Below are 26,803 nucleotides of genomic sequence, written 5' to 3'. Positions count from 1 at the left end.
TTTGTGTAAGTTGGGAATTATTTGTTCCTTGAATGCTTGGAAAAACTTGCTTTTGTCTATCAGGACTACTGTTTTATTATAGAAAGACTTGAAACTATTCAATTTCTTTACTGATTAAAAGACTATTTGGATTTCTTTTTTTAAAGTTAGTTTTCAAAAGTTGTATTTTTCTAGGAAATGATCCAATTTTTCAAAATTTTCCATAAAGTTACTCATGAAAATTTCAGCTTTTTAATATCTGCTACAATTGTAGTTATATCACTTGTGTATTCCTAGCAATAGTTGAGTCTTTTTTTTTTTTGGTCAGTCTTGCTTGAATCTATCAATTTTATTGATAGTCTCTTCAAATAGCCAACGCCTGGCTTTGTTGATTCTTTGTATTTTATTTAATTTTCTCTTTCATTAGTTTCTGGCCATACATTTAGTATTTCCTTCTGTCTATTCTCTTTGACTTTATTATCTATTTACCCAACTTCTAAAGGTGTAAATGTTCAACTCAATTTTCAGCCTCCCTTCTTTTGTAACATAAGCATCTAAAGTAGAGTTTGTTAATGGAAGCACTATCAATATTTTGAATAGATAATTCTTTGTTGTTGGGGGCTGTCCTGTGAATTCAAAAATGCTGAGCAGCATGCCTGGCCTGTCCCCACAAAATGGGTGAAAATATTTGCAAACAAAGTGACTGACTGACAAGGGATTAATCGCCAAAATATACAAACAGCTCATGCAGTTCTACGTCAAAAAAACAAACAACCCAATCAAAAAATGGGGAGGAGATCCAAATAGACATTTATCCAAAGAAGATATAGAGATGACCAAAAAGCATATGAAAAAATGTTCAACATCACTAATTATCACTAGAAATGCAAATCAAAATTATGAGGTATAACCTTACATGAGCCAAAATGTCCATTATCAAAAAAATCTACAAACAGTAAGTGCTGAAGAGGGTGTAGAGAAAAAGGGACCCTCCTACACTGTTTGTGGGAATGTAAACTGGTACAACCACTATAGAGAACAGTATGGAGATTCCCTAAAAAACAGAACTACCGTATGATCCAACAATCTCACTCCCGGGCATATATATCTGAATAAAACCATACTTCGAAAAGATACATGCACCCCAATGTTCATGCAGCACTATTTACAGTAGCTGATACATGGAAGTTACCTACATGTCCATCAACAGAGGAATGGATAAAGAAGATGTGGCACATACATATAATGGAACATTTACTCAGTCATAAAAGAACAAAATAATGCCATTTGTAGCAAGATGGATGCACCTAGAGATAGATGATCACACTAAAGACAGAGAAAGATAAATACCATATGATATCACTCATATGTGGAATCTAATTTTTAAAAATGATACTAATAAGCTTATTTATAAAACAAACAAGACTTCCAGATATTGAAAACCAAAGGGGAAGCATGGGAAGTTGGGGAGACATATCAGAAGTTTGGGATTAACATACACATACTGCTATATAATGGAGAAGGAAATGGCAACCCACTCCAGTATTCTTGCCTAGAAAATCCCACAGACAAGAGGAGCCCGGCAGGCTATACTCCATGGCGTCACAAGAGTTGGACACAACTTAGCAACTAAACCACCAACCACCACTACTATATAAAAGATAGATAACCAACAAGGACCTGCTGTATAGCCATAAGAAACTCTACTCAAATTCTGTGATAACCTATATGAGAAAAGAAGATGAAAAAGAATGAATATATGTATCTACATAACTGAATCATCTGAAACTAACACAACATTGTAAATCAACTATAATCCAATAAAAATTTTTTATAACTACACTTTAGCTTTTATTACCACTATTTTTTTTCCATCCTCATTCAATCTGTTGTTCTTGTTTATCCACTAAGTTGTGTCTGACTCTTGGCGACCCCATGGACTATAGCCCACTAGGCACCTCTGACCATGGGGTTTTCCCAGCAAGAATACTGGAGTGGATTGTGATTTCCTTCTCCAGAGGCTCTTCCCAACCCAGGGATCAAACCCACATCTTCTGCATTGCAGGTGGATTCTTTACTGATGAGCCACCAGGGAAGCCCATCATTCAATCTAAGTATTTACTAAATTTCATTGTGATTTTTTTCACCCTAGATTATTCAGAAGTGTATTTTAAAATGTCTAGGCCTATGCACTTCTTTATTTGTTTTTAAATATCTATTTGTTATCCATTTCTAACGTATTTGTTGACATTTGCTTTAAGCCCTAGAATATGATAATTTTTCATAAATGTTCCATAGGGCTGGATGAGTTTTTCTTAGTGGGATGTTCAACATATATCAATTATATTGAGCCTATTAATTGTGTTCAAGTTGTCTGTAGCAGAGTTGTCTAACAAAACTTTCTGCAGTGATGAAATGTTCTATATCTATGGTATTAAATACAATAACCACTAACCCACATGTGATTATCAGCACTTAAAATGTGGTGAGTGTGACTAAGGAGCTGCATTTTTAATTAAAAAAATTTTAATTTAAATAGCTACATGAGCCTTGGTGGCTACTCCATGGGGCAACGAAAACTATATAGTCTTGCTGATTTTCTGTCTGCTTGAGAGAGTGTTATTAAAGACAGTAGATTTGTCTCCTTCTACTTGTGGTCCTCCGAGTATCTGCTTTAAGTGTTTTGAAGTTATGTTTTGAGACATGTGGAGTTTAGATTTATTATATCTTTCTGGTGAACTGAACTTTTAAAAAATGACCTAGTAACTTTCTTGATCTCTAGCAATGCTTTTTTTTGTTTCAAAGTCTATTTTTACAGTTGCCAGGGTGGGGGTTGGGGGAAGCAGGGAGGAGGGGAGGGATACACTGGGAGATTGGGATTGGCATATACACACTACTCTATAGAAAAGAGATAACTAATAAGGACCTATTTTATAGCACAGGGAAGTCTACTCAACACTCTGTAATGACCTATATGGGAAAGGAATCTAGAATTTTCAAGAGTGGATATATGTATGTGTATAACTGATTCACTTTGCTGTGCAACAGATACAACATTGTAAACCAACTATTCACCAATAAAAATTTTAAAATGATAATACAAAATTAAGTATATTTTAACTGACGTGTCAGTTAAAATACAGTATTTTTTAACAGAAATGGTATGGACCTAACAGAAGCAGAAGATATTAAGAAGAGATGGCAAGAATACACAGAAGAACTGTACAAAAAAGAGCTTCATGACCAAGATAATCACGATGGTGTGATCACTCACCTAGAGCCAGACATCCTGGAATGTGAAGTCAAGTGGGCCTTAGAAAGCATCACTATGAACAAAGCTAGTGGAGGTGATGGAATTCCAGTTGAGCTATTTCAAATCCTGAAAGATGATGTTGTGAAAGTGCTACACTCAGTATGCCAGCAAATTTGGAAAACTCAGCAGTGGCCACAGGACTGGAAAAGGTCAGTTTTCATTCCAATCCCAAAGAAAGGCAATGCCAAAGAATGCACAAACTACCGCACAATTGCACTCATCTCACACGCTAGTAAAGTAATGCTCAAAATTCTCCAAGCCAGGCTTCAGCAATACATGAACTGTGAACTTCCAGATGTTCAAGCTGGTTTTAGAAAAGGCAGAGGAACCAGAGATCAAATTGCCAACATCTGCTGGATCATGGAAAAAGCAAGAGAGTTCCAGAAAAACATCTATTTCTGCTTTATTGACTATGCCAAAGCCTTTGATTGTGTGGATCACAATAAACTGTGGAAAATTCTGAAAGAGATGGGAATCCCAGACTACCTGACCTGCCTCTTGAGAAACCTATACGCAGGTCAGGAGGCAACAGTTAGAACTGGACATGGAAAAACAGACTGGCTCCAAATACAAAAAAGAGTACGTCAAAGCTGTATAGTGTCACCCTGCTTATCTAACTTATATGCAGAGTACATCATGAGAAACGCTGGGCTGGAAGAAGCACAAGCTGGAATCAAGATTGCCGGGAGAAATATCAATAACCTCAGATATGCAGATGACACCACCCTTATGGCAGAAAGTGAAGAGGAACTAAAAAGCCTCTTGATGAAAGTAAAAGAGGAGAGTGAAAACGTTGGCTTAAAGCTCAACATTCAGAAAACGAAGATCATGGCATCTGGTCCCATCACTTCATGGGAAATAGACGGGGAAACAGTGGAAAGAGTGTCAGACTTTATTTTTCTGGGCTCCAAAATCACTACAGATGGTGATTGCAGCCATGAAATTAAAAGACACTTACTCCTTGGAAGGAAAGTTATGACCAAGCTAGATAGCATGTTAAAAAGCAGAGACATTACTTTGCCAACAAAGGTCCGTCTAGTCAAGGCTATGGTTTTTCCAGTGGTCATGTATGGATGTGAGAGTTGGACTGTAAAGAAAGCTGAGCACCAAAGAATTGATGCTTTTGAAGTGTGGTGTTGGAGAAGACTCTTGAGAGTCCCTTGGACTGCAAGGAGATCCATCCAGTCCATTCTAAAGGAGATCAGCCCTGGGTGTTCTTTGGAAGGAATGATGCTAAAGCTGAAACTCCAGTACTTTGGCCACCTCATGCAAAGAGTTGACTCATTGGAAAAGACCCTGATGCTGGGAGGGATTGGGGGCAGGAGGAAAAGGGGACGACAGAGGATGAGATGGCTGGATGGTATCACCAACTCGATGGATGTGAGTCTGAGTGAACTCTGGGAGTTGGTGATGGACAGGGAGGCCTTGCGTGCTGTGATTCATGGGGTCGCAAAGAGTCGGACACGACTGAGTGACTGAACTGAACTGAACTGACGTGTCATAGGTTTGTCAGAACTCCCCCTCAAGATATGCCTGCTTTATCTTTTCCCATCCTTTTACATTACCATGTCCTTATTTTTCAGATATCTCTTTTTAAAATAATTGTGAGTAAAATCCAGAAGCACAGCCATTTTCTTAGCTAGTTTAATTTACATTGATTTCAATTACTGATACATTTGGATTTATTTTATCATTTTATTTTGTAATTTTTAAAAATTTTCTCTGTATCTTCTCCGTGTCACCCCTTCCCCTAATTTTTAAATTTACCTTTGGATTGACTGTAATTGTCGCCTTTACTTTTTCCCTCTTCTGGAACAATTCAAAGACCTAAAATCTTTGATTTCTCCTCTTTCATAGTGAACAGTATTTCAGTCTTATATTGAAATGATATTTATCCCCCAGATTTTACATTACTATTATCATTTTATGTAGTTAATGGAGTTTAACTTTACCCATAATGTACCATTTTCTTAGTTCAGAAATCTTTCTTGAATCTTAGACATTATACCAGATAATTTTCCTTCTTTCTTAAGTATACCCATAGAAGTGTCTTTAATGAGTCTGTCCCTCCTTTAATGGGCCTGCTGATAATGACCTCTTGCAGTTACAGTTATTCTAAGGACTGCTGTTTCTGGTTCACAGTAGCCCATGTCACTCTCTTACTTTAAACCCTTCCATAGCTTTTCACCACATTTTGGAAGAAAAATCAAATTTCTTAGCATGACCTGACTGGCCCTGCAGAACCTCCCAGTCATATTGTTACCATTTCCCTGGCTCATGGGCTTCTGATGTCATGACCTTTTTACTCTTTGAATGTTTACTCATACATTTGCTGATTTAAATTTTTTTAATTAAAGACTGTTATGAGCTGAATTCAAGGTCCCCCTTGAAATACTATATTGAAGTTCTAATCCCCAGTACCTCTGCCCCACTGCTCAGGGGATATTCTTAGGTCAACTGCCCCTCAACCCTCAGCCATACATGACTCAGAAGAACAGGTCACAGGACATCCTGAACTGGTGAGGGAGGCCACGGAGGTTCTGGTTAAGTCTCACCCCTTATCCCTTCAGGCCTCCGCGCTCTTTCCTAACCTCATCTAGACCAATCCTTTAGGCGTGCTGTCTACTTCCTGCCAGCATCAGCTTATGGTGGTCTGTTACAGCAGCAAAAGGAGACTCATACAGGTGAAGGGTTAGTCCCTGGTGCCCCTGGAGTCATTCTGTAGGCTGTAAAATCATCATTCTGGGTCAAATACAAGCAGGGGGAGAATTAGGGCAAAAAGGGGGGTGGGAGGGGCCTAACTTGACTTGACTTGGCACTTTGCCTGAAGCCATCTGTGGCCACTTCTGTTCCCTTTTTTGACCTTCTTGCTCGCTCAACAGAGCTGCTTGTCCTCTAGCCCTCAGGCTCTATAATTTCTTGTACAAACTTCCTGGAAGGCGGAAAAGAAAAAACCATGCTGCAGAAGTTTAAAGGATTCCAAGAGGTTCAGGGCCTGGAAGGGAGAGGGTTATTTATGAAAGGGATAAATGCTCAGGCTAGCAAGAGATAACATGTGACCCTCAGGCTCTGTAGCTTTTGACTGATTTCAGGAGAAGGTATCTCCAAGCCAACTCTGGGACCCTTCTTCTCAAATAGGTCCTGTGTTTGCACAGGGGTGCCAATCCAATGATTTCCTCAATAAAGGAATGACCATAACACCTGACACTTCCTGATCATTTATTATGTGATGGGCGAAGATCTAAGCTCTGAGTAGGGGTGGAGTCAATCCTCACCACGTCCATATGTGGGAGGTGCCATTACAATCGCCCTCATTTCAGATGAGGAAGCCGAGGCTCAGGGACCCTCAGCCATCCACCAAATCAGGTGGGGCAGGTGGCTGAGTGGGAGGCTGCCTCAGAGGCCAGGCTCTCAGCATACTGAGCAGCCCTGGAAGGCTGTGGTGCAAGGATACCCAGTGCCTGCCCCAGGGGACTCAATAAAATTATTTTTGTTTTGAAAGAAAAATAAAGCCTCATTTTATTTTCCCCCTAAACATTTTTGTTTTCTTGATTGGGCCCTTGGGCAAAGCAAGGGCTTATCCTTGACCCTGAGTCCGGGCTTACCTGGTTGTGGAGAGGAGTGGTGGGGAGGACAGGGAGGCAAGCTGGGCCTGGCCATCCGGCCCACACTTGGCCTGTGAAGGCTCGGCTTCAGCCTTGGTGAATGTGGCCTGGTACAGGGAAGTGAGTTTCTACCCTTTAGAAGAAAAAGGGGTCTGAGTCCATTATCTGGGTGTCTAAAGATCCTGTGGTTCTAACGCTTAGGGTCCTGGGGAGGGTTTCGCTTAGCAGCCCTTGGTGGGAAGGAACAGAGATGAAGGAACCTTTTGAGACCTGGAAACAGCCACCAGTTGCAGACTTTTCTTTCAAGTGTCATCTTGGAGACACATGCACTTCATAAACATTTAGTGCTCACAACAACTCTTTTCGGTTTCTGCATTACCCGCTTCTACAGGTAAGTAAACCAGGGCACAGGGTCATACATTTAGGAGCACAGACCTAGGAGGACATAACCAGCCATGTCCAATTCCACAGCCCAGGACCTCAGCTACCACTGACTCCGTGTCTTTAAAAAGTTCCACTTCCAAGGCAAGACAGAGTGAGGGGTGATGAAGAAACAGACAGAAGCCTCCAGGCAATGAGCGTCCCTCTATCGCGCTTCCAGCCGTTCCACTCTCCTCTTACAATCACAGTATTGGATAAATGATGCTCACCACAGAAAAATCAGTGTGAGAACAATACATGTTCTTTTGCTGTCAGGCTGGGCTCCCTTAGGCTCTTGTATTTGATTTATTTATAATCTGGTTTGGAAATGAAAAGGCAAAGCTGTCCTTGGGGACCACGTGGCCCACGCTCGAAGTTCTAACATCGCGTCAGCCTGCAGCTCTTAGTCTGGGCACAGATGCCAGCTGAGCCAGCATCTGCTTGGCTCTCTCTGGTCTCTTCAGAGCAAAGCCTGGTTTGAGTGTGGGTGTTCCTTTGCTCTCCTTCTACACGGATGCCATGAAACATCATGTTCTTATCCAGCTGAGCAGTCAGGCCAAAGAAAGGGTACATTCCTACAGCGCTGACCAGGCCGGCAGCCGTGCCCAGCCCCGATGTGTCACCCCAGCTTCCTCACTACACGTGAGCAACTGTAGTTGCTCATCTACCAGAGTCAGTCTACAACCCTGTCATGCACAGGGACTCACATAGATGAGTGGGTTTCAGACAATGGCAGGCTTACAGAGTGCTTACCAAACACACTTGCCCACTTCACTTCTTTGTTTTTATGTGTGACATGAGATGGAAAAATTTTTGGAACAAAAATTATGCTCAAACAAGAGAGACGCTTTGAATGTCTGAGTAAGAATTGCCTACAAAATCTCACACATATACACAAACTCCCAAATGCACAGACACATGTCTGCACACATGTACACACACACTCCCTTCGATGTGATATATGTGTGCTGTGACAGGTAGGAATATTGACAGTGTTGAGATCTCCTCATATACTGTCTAATAAAAAAGAAAATCCTCTTTTACGATTTTGTTTCTTTTATTAGTTGTGAGGGTTAGAGGAATTTCTGATTGGAAATGAAAGGTTTGTGTTGGTATATCTGATAAAAGTGACCTTTAGTCAATGAGTGGTTCATGTTTTCCTGACAGGCTGTCCAGACAGAATCTGTCTGGACAGCAAGTGGCATTTTTTTCTATGCAAGGTGACATTTATGCCTTGAACCTTTCCATTTGGCAGGTGCCAGGAAGCTCACAGAAAAGAATGTTAAACCAGTTATGAAATGACTCTCCTCTCACTACAAACACCAGGGGCAGGGAGAGAAGTTGATTAATTACAAAATATTCTTTCAAGACTCACTCTGTGCTATGGACTGTGCTGGGCCCAGGGATAAAGAAGCCACAGGTCAGATGCACTCCCTAGTCTCACAGGGATTAAGAGCCAGCAGGGGAGTTGAACCTAAGCCAGAGTTCAAATGTGATGAGTCACGGAGGATACGGGCTACCAGTGCCTATGACAGGGGATCTCCAGTAGGGAAGGGTCTTAGAGAAGGCTTCTCAGGGAAGGAAGTTTAACCTGAGACTTGACAAGGCAGCAGGGCTAGCTAGGTGAGCAGGTAGAGCTTCCAGCAGAGAGAAGGCGTGAGGCAACAACAGCACGGGGCAGGAAAGAGGCTGGCATGTGAGCAAACAGAAAGATGTCAAGGTGGCAGCAGACAGCAGAGTGAGGAACACTTGGAGAGGAACACAGGGGTGGTACATGTTGAGCCTTGAGGAATACAGTGAGTATCTATACTTAATCTCAAAAAGCACGGGTGTCCTCAAAGGCTGAAAACCCAGTCAGAGGCTATCACAACGGTCCAGGGAAGAGGCAAGGATGCCTTCAATTAGTGTAACAACCATGGGAATGGGAATGAGAGGTTTTTAGAAGGTGGAGTAGGTAGAATTTGGTGATGGATTTGATGGGGCACATGGGATACGAAAGAGGAAGAAATCTGGATGCCTCCCAGAAGGCCAGTGGGGTCATTTACTGGAACAGGGGCCCTGGAGGAGAAGCAGGGAGGGGACTGAGCCTGAGTTTGGAGTGCAGTACACTGGACATGAGTCGCCTATGAAACAGCCAAGAGGAGATGTCAAGAAGGTAAACGTGCAACTCCGAGGGTTCTAGGAGTGGATACACATTCAGAAGCCTCTGCCACAGGAGCTGAGTGAAGCTGTGGGTGGGGCGACTCCAGGAGGAGCAGAGGGCCTAGGAGGGAGCCCTGTGCCCCCACAACTCCAGCTGTTGCTGGCCAAGAGCTGCGAAATAGTCAGTCGAGGGGACAAGAGGAAAAGCAGGAGAGTATGGTGCTATTCAAGACATGAAAGGAATTATGTTTCAGGAAGGAAGGGTTGGACAACTGTGCTGACTGCTGCTAAGGGTTATTTTTCCAAGAAAACCTGTCTCTGTCACTCTCCCGATTACAACTCCAACCAGTGCCTCCAAGAAAGAGTCTAAGGTCCTCATCATGGAATCCCAGGCCTCTCACGTGCTTCCGCCAGTCTGCCTGCCCAGACTCCTCTCCCTGACTGCCCCCCTACAGATGAAGTCTGTGCTGTGGCCCCTGTGGACACTGACAAGTGTGTACCATCTGCTTCTCCCGCATTCCTCCCCCCATATTGCAGCTTTTGTCTGGAGATGTGCCCCACTCCCACCCTTTCAGTCCACATGGTTCTGAGTCACCAGTGCAGCCCGTGGCATGGGGCACACAATCAGGTCAATGCTAATCAAGTGCTTCACCCTCTCCTGACGGGACTGGTGAGGGGAGGGGACAGGAGAGGTGATTTAAGATGGTCCCATCAGAGTGAATCTCCTGAAAATTCTGGGACCAAGGCTCATCTTCCTTTCCAGTGGCTCAGAATCGCACAGACATGGCCCCAGGAGTGCTGGCAGCTCTGAGAACATGGCTAACATGTGAAGGAGAGCAGAGCTGAGACAGGGAGACTGGCACCAGGGACATTCTTTGCGTCTTTCCTTTAAGCCAGGCCAGAAGCCAAAATGAACTTGGAATTTTGAGCTGTGGCAACCAGTGAATGAACTCTGCTTTTCGTTTTTACATAGAGCCAGGTTTCCTGTCACTTGGGACAGAATCCATGAATCCTAACTTCTATACATGCTATTTCTGTAACTGAGAATGTTTCTGGGCTTCTCTGACTAGAGCATTTAACTGTGCTTCTCAGCATAGTCTTCTCTGACTCCTGTGAGCACTCATCCCCATGGCTTCTCATAGAGCCTGGCACCACCATGTGCCCACCGTGGTTTACACACCTGCTTCCCCAACAGCCTCAGTCCAGGGATCACGTCTTACTTCTGTATCTCTGATGCCTCATTAAGTATTTGGTGTATAAGAGTCACTTATCAAATGGTTTCCAAGAGACTCTCTGAATGAACAAATGAAATATAAGCAAGAGGCTCAATATCAAGATATCAGAAGACAAAGAAGAAAGGGAAATAAAGGTCAAATGAGTGTTTAAGCCAATGAAAAATTAAGTGTATCACCTCTAGTACTGGCCAAGTACATTTTCAAAATGTCATCATTTTAAATTATGGAAATGGCTTCTCGAAAACAAAAAAATAAATAAAGCATGTCCCCTGCTCCCAGATGGAATAAATTCATTTAGCTGTGTTTCATCAGAATAACTTCTACAATCTGGTAGTCGAAACTCATTAGGTCAGGTTGACTGATTTTTCCATAATTATTTTAAACGTTCACTATCTACAAAATTTCATCCCAAACCTGAACAGTCAATCATTGGCACCTACATGAGTAGGCTCATCACTCAGGCCCTGAACCGGCTTCAGTGCTACACTGGGTTATCATCAGATGTTTACGGAAGACGTGCAGAGCAAGCCATAGTTACCATGGAAACAGGATGCTAAAGGAAAGGATGGCTGTCATACACAAGATGAGACTGTGTATAGGAAGCATCGACTAGCCAAGAAACAACATGAGCTACTCCCAGTTAAGAATGGCTGTTCATATTCAGGTGTTGAAAACTGAGCTGTCCAAACATCTAGCAGGGAAACACGCAGAAGCCCATTCATCCTGGCCACCAATGTGGGTTTTGACCCAGATGAAACTTACTAAGGCCTGAATGAAATAGGCTGCTTCCGTTTCTATAAAGGAGTGTTTTTCAAATTAAGTTGGATTTAACTTCTAAGTGAAAAGGAGAGACACTTTTAAACCTAAATATTGTGAAGACAGCTTTTCCCTTTCAGTGCTTGCCATCTCTCACATACACTCCCATGTATGAGTATATGTCTATACATACAATGTACCTTTATGGGCCAGGACAAAACCCACTGAAATATGCAGAAGGTAGAGTTCAGGGGAGCACACACCTCATGTGTTGTCCTACTCGATTTGTGCTTTGAGTTTGAAATGCTTATTAAGGAAACTCGACAAAGACTATTTTTAGTGATAAATCTCTAATGATCCAACCGCTAGATTCAAAATTAGAGCAGGCTTAGGGATATCACTTTGTTCGTCTAGTGGCAATTGGGGCTCTCAAGGATATGTTATCTGCTGTTCCTGTGAAACCTAGGATGGACCATGGCTCTTTGTTCCTCTGTCGGTGATAAGTTGTGGAACTTTATCCCAACTGAAAGTATTATTGAGGGCTTCCCTGGTGGTCCAGCAGTTAAGAATCCGCCAGCCAATGCAGGCAACGCTGGTTCAGTCCTGGTTTGGGAATATTCCACATGCCGTGGAACAACTAAGCTCATAAACCACAACTACTGAAGCCTGTGCTCTAGAGCCCAAGAGCTGCAACAACTGAAGGACCACGCACCCTAGAGCCTGTGCTCTAGAGCCCAAGAGCTGCAACAACCGAAGGACCACGCACCCTAGAGCCCGTGCTCTAGAGCCCAAGAGCTGCAACAACTGAAGGACCACACACCCTAGAGCCTGTGCTCTAGAGCCCAAGAGCTGCAACAACCGAAGGACCATGCACCCTAGAGCCCGTGCTCTAGAGCCCAAGAGCTGCAACAACCGCAGGACCATGCACCCTAGAGCCTGTGCTCTAGAGCCCAAGAGCTGCAACAACCGAAGGACCATGCACCCTAGAGCCCATGCTCTAGAGCCCAAGAGCTGCAACAACCGAAGGACCACGCACCCTAGAGCCTGTGCTCTAGAGCCCAAGAGCTGCAACAACTGAAGGACCACGCACCCTAGAGCCCGTGCTCTGCAACAAGAGGCCACCACAGTGAGAAACCCAGGCATCGTCACTGAAGAGTAGCCCCTGCTTGTTGCAACTAGAGAAAGCTTGCATGCAGCAAAGAAAACCCAGCAAAGCCAGAAATAAATAAATAGAGGTTAAAAAATGAAAATATTCATGGAAGACCAGGACTCAGAATACAGGAAACTCAGTGCAAAGTCCAAAGGAGATTTAAAAAAATGAAAGCACAGGAGAGCTCTGCAGGATTGCCCTGCTGGTTGGTACCTTATCTGATTTTCCTCATCATCCACCAGGAAGAACCAGCGAAACTTCACAACCAGGGGGCTGCAGTTGGTGATCATGACGTAGCGGATCACCTCAGTGTCATTCAAGATACAGCCAAAATCCAGCTCCATGGTCTCAAAGGTGAGGTTGGGGTAATTCACTTCTCCACGCAGGTGCAGGATGTCCACTTGAGGGTGCTCCACATACTTGATGGCTAAAACTTCTTCGGCCACCCAGTTGTTCAGATCATTTTTGTAGGAAGGGTCAAATCTGACCAGCAGGTCTTTCACTTCACCGACCTCCAGTTTAACAGGCTACAAAGAAGACAATGGGGAATTACCAACCTCTACACTATGCATTTTCAATCTGATATACAGGACAAGCAAAGTGATTTACACATCAAGGCTGTATACTGTCACCCTGCTTATTTAACTCATATGCAGAGTACATCATGAGAAGCGCTGGGCTGGAAGAAGCACAAGCTGGAATCAAGATTGCCAGGAGAAATATCAATAACCTAAGATATGCAGATGACACCACCCTTATGGCAGAAAGTGAAGAGGAACTCAAAAGCCTCTTGATGAAAGTGAAAGTGGAGAGTGAAAACGTTGGCTTAAAGCTCAACATTTAGAAATTTAAGAATATGGCATCTGGTCCCATCACTTCATGGCAAATAGATGGGGAAACAGTGGAAACAGTGTCAGACTTTATTTTTTGGGGCTCCAAAATCATTACAGATGGTGATTGCAGCCATGAAATTAAAAGACGCTTACTCCTTGGAAGGAAAGTTATGACCAACCTAGATAGCATGTTAAAAAGCAGAGACATTACTTTGCCAACAAAGGTCCATCTAGTCAAGGCTACGGTTTTTCCAGTGGTCATGTATGGATATGAGAGTTGGCCTGTGAAGAAAGCTGAGCACCGAAGAATTGATGCTTTTGAACTGTGGTGTTGGAGAAGACTCTTGAGAGTCCCTGGGACTTCAAGGAGATCCAACCAGTCCATCCTAAAGGAGATCAGTCCTGGGTGTTCTTTGGAAGGACTGATGCTGACTGAAACTCCAATACTTTGGCCACCTCACACGAAGAGTTGACTCATTGGAAAAGACCCTGATGCTGGGAGGGATTGGGGGCAGAAGGAGAAGGGGATGACAGAGGATGAGATGGCTGGATGGCATCACCGACTCAATGGACATGAGTTTGGGTGGACTCCGAGAGTTGGTGATGGACAGGGAGGCCTGGCATGCTGTGATTCATGGGGTTGCAAAGAGTCGGACACAACTGAGCGACTGAACTAAACTGACTGATGTGCACACACATACATATACATACAGACAGACACACACATTAGTAAGAAATACATACATACACACATATATATAAATATATATATACACATACACACACACACTTTATCCATAACCATGCATCCACAGTTTACATAAACAGCTGACATACTGATAGCAATATCTGTATGTATCCATCTCTATCTCAATCTCTATGCACACACATATTTTTCAATAGTTGAAAATGAAAGCAAGAAAAGTTTGGAGAAAAATGATTTGAAAGAAGAGATTTTGATAAACGTTGTGAGGTTCTAAGGGCTGAGGAGTTGAGAAAGGAAAGTCTGCAATGAATAGCTATTATAAAATATTCTGAAAATAATATAAAAACTGAAAATAAATTAGATTGCAAAACGCTCTTCCTAGATAAGTGGGAAATGTTCTTTGCTTAAGAAAATTTTTCTAAAGGACTGGTGGGGGGGGGGCGGCGGTTCTGTAGACGGTGACCCAGAAAGGGATAGATTAGGTAATTTAATTTCTTTTCTAACGTCTGCAATTCTAACACTTAGCACAGTGTTATTCACTTTCCGCTGTTTTCTATTCAACTTAAAATGACACTCCAGAGCTGTACAGAGTTTGTTCAGGAGATTGTGTTTGTTCTCTTCTCTGATTCAAATCCCCATGTGTTCCTTGATACCAAGGCCATAGAAACACCTTCCCATAGAAAGCCTGGCCCTGAGTTCGCTTTTTTAGGAATCCCTTATTCCCCACATTTAATTGGCATGAAAGCCACCTCCTGGTTTTGTAGAAAGTGCCCTGAGGAAGTCAGGAAGAATACAGCACAAGAACGAATCTGTTTACAGAGCACTTTCCTCTCCACTGAGTTTTAAGGTTCAGGTATTTAACCGTGTGCTTCACTGACATGATCAGATGGCTTCAGTGGATAAAACCAATTACCTGATTGAAGAGTCAGAGAGAGGGTAATGACTCCCCAGTTGGCTAATCTCCTCTGAGAGCCTTGCCAGCCACTTGGCACAGGTGGCTTGGCACAGTTTAGAAGCCATTCTTGTAGACCATGGCACCTGCAGCACTAGGCATTGTAATGCTTAGTGTTTAAATACAAAAGCACGAAGAAGTCACAAACTTATCCAAAATTTCACCAGATATTATTTCTCAGAGATCATATTTGGTAAAACATTAGTCCAGACATGATGAATGGATAAATAAAATTTTACAAAAATGGAATTAGACTAATTTATTTTAAAAATCATGTTTTCACTTTTAAAATTATGAAAAATTCTTATTTAAGAGCTATTAATTGTAAGATCATGGACTCTGGAGCCAGACTGCTTGGGTTCAAATTCTGGCTCTGCCAGTTAGTTACTCTGTGAACTTGGGCGAAGTTGCTTGTCTTTCCTAGTCTTTAGTTTCTCCATCTGTAAAACAGGAGCAGTAATAGTACCTAACTCTTTTCTAAGAGGATTAAATGAGTTAATATATTGGTGATATGTTCACAGCAGTGCCTGGCACATAGTGTAGGGTATATAAATGCCAGTTATTACATATCAGTGAACATCAACATTTTAGGAATCAGTGAACTAAAATGTACTGGAAAGGGCGAATTTAACTCAGAAGACCATTGTATCTACTACTGTGGGCAAGAACCCCTTAGAAGAAATGGAGTAGCTCTCATAGTCAACAGAGTCCCAAATGCAGTACTTGGATGCAATCTCAAAACAATAGAATAATCTCCATTCGTTTCCAAGGCATCATTTAATATCACAGTCTTCCAAGTCTATGCCCCTACCAATAGTGCTGAAGAAGCTGAAGTTGAATGGTTCTATGAAGACCTACAAAACCTAGAACTAACACCCGAAAAAGATGTCCTTTTCATTACAGGGGACTGGAATGCAAAAGTAGGAAGTCAAGAGATACCTGGAGTTACAGGCAAATTTGCCCTTGGGGTACAGAATGAAGCAGGGAAAAGGCTAATAGAGTTTTGCCAAGAGAACACACTGGTCATAGCAAACACCCTCTTCCAACAACACAAGAGAAGACTCTACACATGGACATCACCAGATGGTCAATACCAAAATCAGACTGATTATATTCTTTGCAGCCAGAGATGGAGAAGCTCAATACAGTTAGCAAAAACAAGACTTGGAGCTGACTATGGCTCAGATCATAAACTCCTTATTGCCAAATTCAGACTTAAATTTAAGAAAGTAGGGAAAACCATAGACCATTCAGGTATGACCTAAATCAAATCCCTTACGATTATACAGTGGAAGTGAGAAATAGATTCAAGGGATTAGATCTGATAGACAGAGTGCCTGAAGAACTATGGACGGAGGTTTGTGACATTGTACAGGAGGCAGGAATCAAGACCATACCCAAGAAAAAGAAATGCAAAAAGGCAAAACGGTTGTCTGAGGAGGCATTACAAATAGCTGGGGAAAGAAGAAAAGTTAAAGGTTAGGAGAAAAGGAAAGATATACCCATTTGAATGCAGAGTTACAAAGAAAAGCAAAGAGATAAGAAAGCCTTCCTCAGCGATCAATGCAAAGAAATAGAGGAAAACAATAGAATGGGGAAGACTAGAGATCTCTTCAAGAAAATTAGAGATACCAAGCAAGGGAACATTTCATGCAGTGTGAAAGAAAGTGAAGTTGCTCAGTCATGTTCAACTCTTTGCAATCCCATGGACTGTAGCCTACCAGGCTCCTCAGTCCATGGAATTTTCCAGGCAAGAGTACTGGAGTGGGTTGCCATTTCCTTCTCTAGGGGATCTTCCTGACCCAGGGATCGAACCCAGGTCTCCTTCATTGCAGGCAGACGCTTTACCATCTGAGCCACCAGGGAAGCCCCAAAGGAATTTGAAAAGAGAGGCCCCTTGCTGTGCCATTGTTGTCACAATGCTGTGACTCAGATTCAAACCGAGGTTGCTGTGGCCACAACACCGAGTACTAACCACTGTACAATCACGGCCAGCTACTGGAGACCTATGTGACCCCAGGGACTATACAGTCCATGAAATTCTCCAGGCCAGTATACTGGAGTGGGCAGCCTTTCCCTTCTTCAGGGGATCTTCCCAACCCAGGGATCGAACCCAAGTCTCCTACATCGCAGGCAGATTCTTTACCAGCTGAGCCACAAGGGAAGCCCTCTTCATGCAAAGATGGGCTCAATAAAGCACAGAAATGCTATGGACCTAACAGAAGCAGAAGATATTAAGAAGAGGTGGCAAGAATACACAGAAGAACTATATAAAAGAGATCTTTACGACTCAGATAACTATGATGGTGTGATCACTCACTTAGAGCCAGACATCCTAGAGTGTGAAGTCAAGTTGGCCTTAGAAAGCATCACTATGAACAAAGCTAGTGGAGGTGATGGAATTCCAGTTGAGCGATTTCAAATCCTAAAAGATGATGCTGTCAAAGTGCTGCAATCAATATGCCAGCAAGTTTGGAAAACTCGTCAGTAGCCACAGGATGGGAAAGGGTCAGTTTTCATTCCAATCCCAAAGAAAGGCAATGGTAAAGAATGCTCAAACTATTGCACAATTGCACTCATCTCACACACTAGCAAAGTAATGCTCAAAATTCTCCAAGCCAGGCTTCAACAGTAAGTTAAACATTAACTTTCAGATGTTCAAGCCTGATTTAGAAAAGGCAGAGGAACCAGAGATCTAATTGCCAACATCCATTGGATCATAGAAAAAGTAAGAGAGTTCCAGAAAAACATCTACTTCTGCTTTATTGACTATGCCAAAGCCTTTGACTGTGTGGATCACAACAAATTGTGGGAAATTCTTCAAGAGATTGGAATATCAGACCACTTTATCTGCCTCCTGAGAAATCTGTATGCAGGTCAAGAAGCAACAGTTAGAACTTGACATGGAACAACAGACTGGTTCCAAATCGGGAAAGGAGTACATCAAGGCTATGTATTGTCACCCTGCTTATTTAACTTTATGCAGAGTACATCATGAGAAACGCTGGGCTGGAGGAAGCACAAGCTGGAATCAAGATTGCCAGGAGAAATATCAATAACCTCAGATACGCAGATGACACCACCCTTATGGCAGAAAGTGAAGAAGAACTAAAGAGCCTCTTGATCAAAGTGAAAGAGGAGGGTGGAAAAAGTTGGCTAAAGCTCAACATTCAGAAAACGAAGATCATGGCATCTGGTCCCATCACTTCATGGCAAATAGATGGGGAAACAATGGAAACAGTGTCAGACTTTATTTTCTTGGGCTCCAAAATCACTGCAGATGGTGACTGCAGCCATGAAATTAAAAGATGCTTGCTTCTGGAAGAAAAGCTATGACCAATCTAGACAGCATGTTAAAAAGCAGGGACATTCCTTTGCTGACAAAGGTCCGTCTAGTCAAAGCTATGGTTTCTCCAGTAGTCTAGTATGGATGTGAGAGTTGGACTATAAAGAAAGCTGAGCCCCGAAGAATTGATGCTTTTGAACTGTGGTGTTGGAGAAGACTCTTGAGAGCTCCTTGGACTGCAAGGAGATCAAACCAGTTAATCCTAAAAATCACTCCTGAATGTTCATTGGAAGGACTGATGCTGAAGCTTAAACTCCAATACTTTGGCTACCTGATACAAAGAACTGACTCATAGGAAAAGACCCTGATGCTGGGAAAGATTGAAGGTGAGAGGAGAAGGGGACGACAGAAGATAAGATTGTGGAATGGCATCATCAACTCAACAGACATGAGTTTGAGTAAGCTCCAGGAGTTGGCGATGGACAGGGAGGTCTGGCATGCTGCAGTCCATGGGGTCGCAAAGAGTCGGACATGACTGAGTGACTGAACTGAACTATCATCCTTTTATGATCAACAGAATTGATAAGAAAGTGTGGAGAAGTCTAAGGTAAGTCTAAAATCTTTCCTTGGTGGGTCTCCTCTCTTTAGAAGCCATTGAATTCTTTGGTCAATCGTAAGACTGGTAACTTCACTAAGATATATCTACCTGTTGAATATTCTACATCATTTTGTTCCAGGACAAAGTGTGGCCTTATTTTTTTTTTTTAATCTTAAAACAATATTTCATTATTTTTGAACAGACAGGACAATGAAAACCATGTTAAGCCCATCTCCCCTCCTGTAACTCAAGTGAACTCTTTCCCTCCCCTGAGGCGCTTATGATTACACAAGTGTCTTATCTGTCCCTGTATGAACATAAAGATATTACATGAATATAAAATAACATGTATTCCTTTATTTTTTACATATATGATAGCATACTATGCACTCCTGTTCTGCACATTGCTTTTTCCACTGGGGGATCACTCATCGGTGCATACTGAGCTGCCTCACTGTTTTTCAATAGCTGCGTTTTATTCCAGCATAAAATTCTGCCATCATTTTCTAAGCAATTTTCTATGGACAGATATTGACTCCCAGTCTTTTGTTCTTATAATCAATGTTGCAATGAATATCCTTGTATATATATTATCTTGTATATTGTGTCTATGTCTATAGGATAAATTCCTAGGAGTAGAATGACGAGGTCAGAGGGTATGGGCATTTAAAATGTTGATAGCGAGAGCTCTACTGTCTTCCACTGTATACTTCCCCAACACAGTGCCTGTTTCTACATGCCCCCTAATATACAGCATCATCCAATTTTTGCTCTTTACCAGTCTGATAGGAAAAAATGTGTTTCATAGTCATTTTAACTTGCATTTTTTCTAACATGAGTGAAGTGGGACATACTTTCATATATTTAAGAGCTGTTTTCATTTTGTGGACTCTGTTCATTTCTTTTGCCTGTTTTTCCACTGGGTTGTTGGTACTTTTCCTGTTGATTTGTAGAAGTTATTTCCAAAATTATATGTATTGCTTTTATTAAAGTTACATGTGCAAGTAATATAAAAGGTCGAACTGTACTACACGATTTATTACAAGAAACAGTTGTTCCTGACCCACTCTGGTGTTCCAACAGTCCCAAGGCCACCAGTTCTCAATTCCGGTAGCAGGATGGGTCTACGGAAGAGCTTTTTTGGTCAGAGAGGGGATGATCAGGCATTGCACACAACTCAGATACCAGGGATTATTCTGACGTATCGACACTGACACAGGGCACATTAAATTCCCGGAACATTTTGATGAGTTTCTCTGCAGAAGAGCATTTATCTTTATATCTTGGGATGAAAGCCCGCTGCCCATGTCTTCTGAGTGGAGTTGGTCAGGACAGCTGGCTGGTGCACACAGGGTCCCTTGTGTTCACAGCTGGTGCTTCTCAGCCCAGGCTACCTGGGCTGAAGGACTCACACTGCCTTGCCTCACTGGAGAATTTCCTATGCTTTACATCTTTGCCTTTTTGTCTACCCACTCCCCTCCTCATTCTATCTTATAGAATTTAAATCTCTCATTAATTGGTTACACCAACCCTCTTCTTTCATTTTATCATTCTGGGTGGCTTTCCTTTTGAACATTTCTACTTTTATCTTATTAAGATTTCAAGAGGTACAAGATGGGGTCTGACCTAAGACAGAGAAAACTGCTCGTGCCTGGATTTTCATTCTCATCCATTTGTTTTCCTCTGCTCTTCAGTCCACTCTTGGTCTCCTCTTTGAACCTTTGTATCTTGTCCTTGAGCTCTTTTTAAAGACAGGTTATATCGTCTGTCATTTCTCCGAGGCTGTAGAAAACTCCCTGTTTGTGTTTTTCTTTGCACAGGTTCCCTCGCAGGAGATTTTCATCTGCCTCTTGCTTATAATCATCTTCTCCTTTTATTTTTCTGTTCAAAGACCTCAGCTGTTTTCCCCCTCCCAGCAGTCATGCTTGAATGAGACCCTAAAGAGTCAGTGAGGAAGGAAGGGCGGGGGAGGGCGGCGGTGCAGTCTGTCTGCAATACCCTCTCATCCACTGGCTTATCCCCCATCTCCCACAAACACTTGTCTCCCCAAGCATGTCTCCATGTCTCAGTCATCTCCACTCATGTTCCACAGCAAACATCCTTCAGTCACAGGCTCCCTCTACCCTGCCTGCCCTTCCTGTCTCCTCCATCTCATTTCTCCATTAGCTGTCCCCCTGAGAGACTGAACACGATGGAGTGTGGGGCTGCCCTCTCCTTCAATCCTCTTCCCTCTGCAGCACCACCTGCTGCGGGGCCCAGTCATTCCCTCTGGTGTCCGCACATCCAGCCAAGGATGGATGATCTCGTGGGACTGTTCAGGGAACACCACATCCCCAGACGGTGGGCCAGGGGAGCTCACAGCCTCCTCCTGTGGCCTGGTTCCCATTTCTCAGTATCTGGAGATGTGCTGGCTGGTTCAGGGCCTGGGCTTTGAATTTTGGTCAAATTTGAGGGACATTAAGATCTTTTCTCTCATTGCTGGGAAGTCACTGTTTTCTAAAGGTCAGCTTCATCATCACAGGCAGGAAAGGAAGGATCAAAATAGTCAGTGAGAAGTTCTTACATCATTAATAATAGCTTTACTACCAACTGATACCGAAATTTGACTTATTTTAGATTTTTCCTCTCTGTTTCCAAGATTCTTTACACTTTTTTCTGGACTGACATTTGGCAGTGCACTGATACTGTTCTCTTCCTTTATCACACACATGGCTCCCCGCTGGGAGTTCAGACATCCTCTGTCTAGTTACCTCAGGAGTTGAGGGCAGTAGGGATTTATCAGTCTCGCAGATAAAGAAGGGTCCACCTGTTGAGAGCAACAAGTTCACAGGCAGCGTGGAAATGTTCTTTATGGCCAAGGGCTGGTATTCAGGTTCTAGGATAGTGTTAGGTTTCTGCAAAAAAAAAAAAAAGAGGAAACAAACCACAGTAAGCCTTTAGCAACAAAGGTCTGATATTCATTGTTAACAGCTGATTTAGCCTTCTCTCTGTTTATATCTATGGATGTATGGATTTATATTATCTCCATCTATCCACCCATCTATCTAAATATAGGTAATATGTATCTATATATTACATAGATTCATGTCTCCATGGTCTACCATACATTAACAAGGGATTGATATAGATAAAAATACAGGTATAGAGTTGTCTATGTATGTATCTATCTATCTATCTCACTAGAAATGATCCTACGTTAAGCCAGAAAATACAGATTAGATTGTTTTACTTCCTTGTTACCTGGTTTAAAAAAACCCTAGATAAGCCATGCCTCTGAATAGAACCACTACTACTGAAGCTTCCACAGCATCATAAAACAAAAGTTTAAAAAGTTAGTGGTATTTTAAGGAAGAATCCATGCACCACTATAATGAATAAAACATTTTTTCCTTACACAGTATTTTTTTCATGCTTAAAACACCCAATTTGCAAATATACTCACCTTGCTATATCAGAAATGCTCATAACTGTTTTCTATAAAATTTCCTGATAACACTGGGAGAGGTGATTTAGAAGCACCTTTCACTCTCTTAGATCAAATTTCACTTTTCAACTGGAGAAAGCATCAGAAATGGATCTTGAACTGGAAGTTTCTGTTCAGACTGTAGTTTTCTCCTTCTGACTCTGGGATCCACATTATTCCTTATGTATCTTGGAAAGGGGGTCCTTTAATATCAGTAGGAGGGGACCGGAAACCTTAGTCTCTGGCCTCCAACGACAAGCTCCCTCTCACTCCCTGTCTCCTCCAACAACTCTAGCTTATTTTTCCCAGGCCTCAATGTTTTGATTTGCTTTTTCTTCTTGTTTGAATTTAAGGTAAATGCCCCTGATTCCATGTTTTTCTCTGTTTCTGCTCCTTTGTCCAGCATAGTCTTTCCTCTACTGGGCTTTCTGAGGGAGCTAGGGTGACCGGTGTCCATGATGCCTTAGTCAGTTCAGGCTGCTGTAATGAGTATCACAGACTGAGTGGTTTAAATCGGCAGCCATTGATGTCTAATAGTTCTGGAGGCTAGCCAGGCCAAGATCAAGGTGCCAGCACATCCGGGGTCTGGAGTGAGCCTATTTCTCGGTGTGTAGATAGCCGTCTTCTCACTGTGTCCTCACATGGCTGAGAGACAGATCATCTCCCTTGTCCCTTCTTATAAGGGCACTAATTCCATTCATGAGGGCTCCACCTCCATGATCTTATACTCTCAAAGCCCACTAACAACACTACATAAGGAATTAGGGCATCAACATACGAATTTTGGAGGGACACAATGTTCGGTCCATAAAGTTGGCTTGAGCCTTCTGCCTCAGTTGCACCCCACTAGCCCTTTGTGGATGCCTGACGTTCCTTCAGTGTTCAAACCTCCCAAGAGAAGCTGCCACTGTTCCTCTCCCTCTAACATGGTGACATGGGTCCTGGGTTCACTGTACACTCGCAGACTGCATATTACAAGTTGGGGAGGGATGGAGCAGCACCTTCAACCTTCCTCCCAGCCTGCTGGGTCACTGCAGGTAACTTTGAAGAGAAAAAGCCACACTCGGTTGTTTTGGCAAGAGGCCATTTAGAGGACAGTGATGAGAAAGAGTCGATGCACGGAGAACATGCTCTATTTTAAAATGACCCCTTCTGGCTTGTTTGTCTCGCCAAATATCAGCAGACAGGATTTGCTGCTGGACTTCATGAAGCAAACTGACTGCTAGTTTCAAATGACCTTTTCAATCCCACAGAGATGTGGTTTCATCTCTGTGGCTTATGAATGGTACAACAGTTACACAGTAGATCAAAACTGAGGAAACGGTTATAGAAAAATTCTTCTCATAGGCAGGCTTGGTATCATTATAGTCTAATGTGCTAAATCAGATACTGCCTTGAGCCGAAAACAAGGAGACAAGAATGGATAACTGGGTATTATGCAATTAAACCTGAATACCAAGACCTAACAGGTCTCCTGCACATCCTGGGTAATGAAGTCACATTTCTTCATTGCCCCTGATACGGATTCAATGTGAGCAGGAAATGAACAATGAAAAATACCATAGTGGGGCAGATTGCAAACTTGTGACATTTGGCAGGAAGTAGAGAAAGGCAAAAACAAACAGGGCCTTATGACTCAATTCATTTCTTAGTTCAACAAGTTACTGTCACATTCAAAATATTTGCTGTTTTATTCCAGTGATAAATCCAAACAAAAGACATTTAAACAGGAATATGGCTTAAGAAAATAAAGAAAAGAAAAGGGACACTATCCACATATGTTTATGAGCTTTGGAAAAAACAATCTAATAAGAAACTAAGCTGCATACACTGCAATGTCTTGCACATTGTATAGAGTAACTATTCAATAAATCTTCACTGAATTTTCTCTGAATGGCTACATTTAGAGAAAATATGATGCCACCAAATTTGGTGCAGCTGTCACCAGTAAATATCCTTCCTGATTACTTTAAAAAAGGAAGAATTTAAAACAGCAATGAAAACTTGATAGCTGCAGCAGCAATTCTTGTAGTATTTTCTTTGTGTCTCAGGGAGACTATAAAGTCAGTTTTAGTTCAGCTCAGTCTCTCAGTCGTGTTCGACTCTTTGCGACCCCATGGACCAACTCTTTGCGACCCCATGGACCGACTCTTTGCGACCCCAAGGACTGTAGTACGCTAGGCTTTCCTGTCCATCACCATCTCCTGTTCCTTACCCAAACTCAAGTCTGTGATGCCATCAAACCATCTCACCCTCTGTCATCAACCTCTCCTCCTGCCTTCAATCTTTCCCAGCATCAGGGTCTTTTCCAATGAGATAGTTCTTCACATCAGGTGGCCAAAGTATTGAAAATTCAGCATCAGTCCTTCCAATTAATATTCAGGACTGATTTCTTTTAGGATTGACTGGTTTGACCACCCTTTAGTCCAAGGGACTCTCCAGAGTCTTCTCCAACACCACAGTTCAAAAGCATCAATTCTTCAGCGCTCAGCTTTCTTTATGGTCCAACTCTAACATTCATACATGACTACTGGAAAAACCATAGCTTTGACCAGATGGACCCCTGTCAGCAAAGTAATGTTCCTGTTTTTTTAATACACTCTCTAGGTTGGTCATAGCTTTCCTTCCAAGGAGCAAGCATCTTTTAAGTTCATGGCTGCAGTCACCATCTGCAGTGATTTTGAAGCCCATGAAAATAAAGTCGTTCACTGTTTCCATTGCTTCCCCATCTATTTGCCATGAAATGATGGGACCAGATGCCATGATCTTAGTTTTCTGAATGTTGAGTTTTAAGTCAATTTTTTCACTCTCCTCTTTCACTTTCAACAAGAGGCTCTTTAGTTCCTCTTTGCTTTCTGTCATAAGGGTGATGTCATCTGCATATCTGAGGTTATTGATATTTCTCCCAGCAATCTTGATTCTAGCTTGTGCTTCATCCAGCCTAGCATTTCACATGATCTACTCTGCATAAAAGTTAAATAAGCAGGGTGACAATACATAGCCTTGATGTACTCCTTTCCCGATTTGGAACCAGTCTGTTGTACCATGTCAAGTTCTAACTGTTGCTTCTTGACCTGCAAATAGATTTCTCAGGAGGCAAGGAAAGTGTTCTGGTATTCCCACCTCTTTAAGAATTTTCCACAATTTGTTGTGATCCACACAGTCAAAGGCTTTGGCATAGTCAATAAAGCAGAAGTAGATGTTTTTCTGGAACTCTCTTACTTTTTCTATGATCCAACAGATGTTGGCAATTTAATCTCTGGTTCCTCTGCCTTTTCTAAATCCAGCCTGAACATCTGGCAGTTCTAGGTTCACATACTGTTGAAGCCTAGCTTGGAGAATTTTGAGCATTACTTTGCTAGCATGTAAGATAAGTGCAATTGTGCAGTAGTTTGAACATTCCTTGGCATTACCTTTCTTTGGGATTGGAATGAAAACCGACCTTTTCCAGTCCTGTGGCCACTGCTGAGTTTTCCAAATTTGCTGGCATTTTGAGTGCAGCACTTTCACAGCATCATCTTTTAGAATTTGAAATAGCTCAGCTGGAATTTTACCACCTCCACTAGCTTTGTTCACAGTGATGCTTCCTAAGGCCCACTTGACTTTGCACTCCAGGATGTCTGGCTCTAGGTGAGTGATCATACCATTGTGGTTATCTGGGTCATAAAGATCTTTTTTGTATGGTTCTGTGTATTCTTTCCACCTCTTCTTAATATCTTCTGCTTCTGTTAGGTCTGTAGCATTTCTGTCCTTTATTGTGCCCATCTTTGCATGAAATGTTCCCTTGCTCGTTATCTCTAATTTTCTTGAAGAGATCTCTAGTCTTTTCTAATCTTTCATTTTCCTCTATTTCTTTGCATTGATCACTTAGGGAGGCTTTCTTATCTCTCATTGCTATTCTTTGGAACTTTGCATTCAAATGGGTGTATATTTCCTTTTCTCCTTTGCCTTTTGCTTCTTTTCTCAGCTATTTGTAAGGCCTCCTCAGACAACCATTTTGCCTTTTTGCATTTGTTTTTCTTGGGGATAGTTTTAATCACAGTTTCCTCTACAATGTCATGAACCTCCACACACAGTTCTTCAGGCACTCTGTCTGTCAGATCTAATCCCTTTAATCTATTTGTCACTTCTACCATATAATCATTAGGAATTTGATTTAGGTCATATCTGAATGGTCTAGTAGTTTCCCCTACTTTCTTCAATTTAAGTCTGAATTTGGCAATAAGGAGTTCATGGTCTGAGCCACAGTCAGCTCCCAGTCTTGTTTTTGCTGACTGTATAGAGCTTTTCCATCTCCAGCTGCAAAGAATATAATCAATCTGATTTTGGTATTGACCATCTGGTGATGTCCACATGTAGAATCAT

General features: G+C 42.2%; 1 protein-coding gene across 1 annotated transcript in view; it reads right to left on the bottom strand.

Annotated features, from left to right (window-relative positions):
* Positions 1 to 26,803, bottom strand: part of HYDIN (HYDIN axonemal central pair apparatus protein) — a 339,719-nt gene that overhangs the window by 120,543 nt on the left and 192,373 nt on the right. The window contains 2 exon segments of the mRNA XM_086351674.1: positions 12,814 to 13,127; positions 21,726 to 21,869. Of these exon segments, the coding sequence (XP_086207800.1) occupies positions 12,814 to 13,127; positions 21,726 to 21,869 (458 nt within the window).

The sequence above is a fragment of the Bos grunniens genome, chromosome 18 (genome assembly GCF_055505025.1).
Source record: "Bos grunniens cultivar Pamir isolate PY7600 chromosome 18, Bosgru_T2T1.0, whole genome shotgun sequence".
Taxonomy (NCBI): domain Eukaryota; kingdom Metazoa; phylum Chordata; class Mammalia; order Artiodactyla; family Bovidae; genus Bos; species Bos grunniens.
Note: the sequence above shows the minus strand (reverse complement) of the source record. Positions and strands in the feature narration are given on the sequence as shown.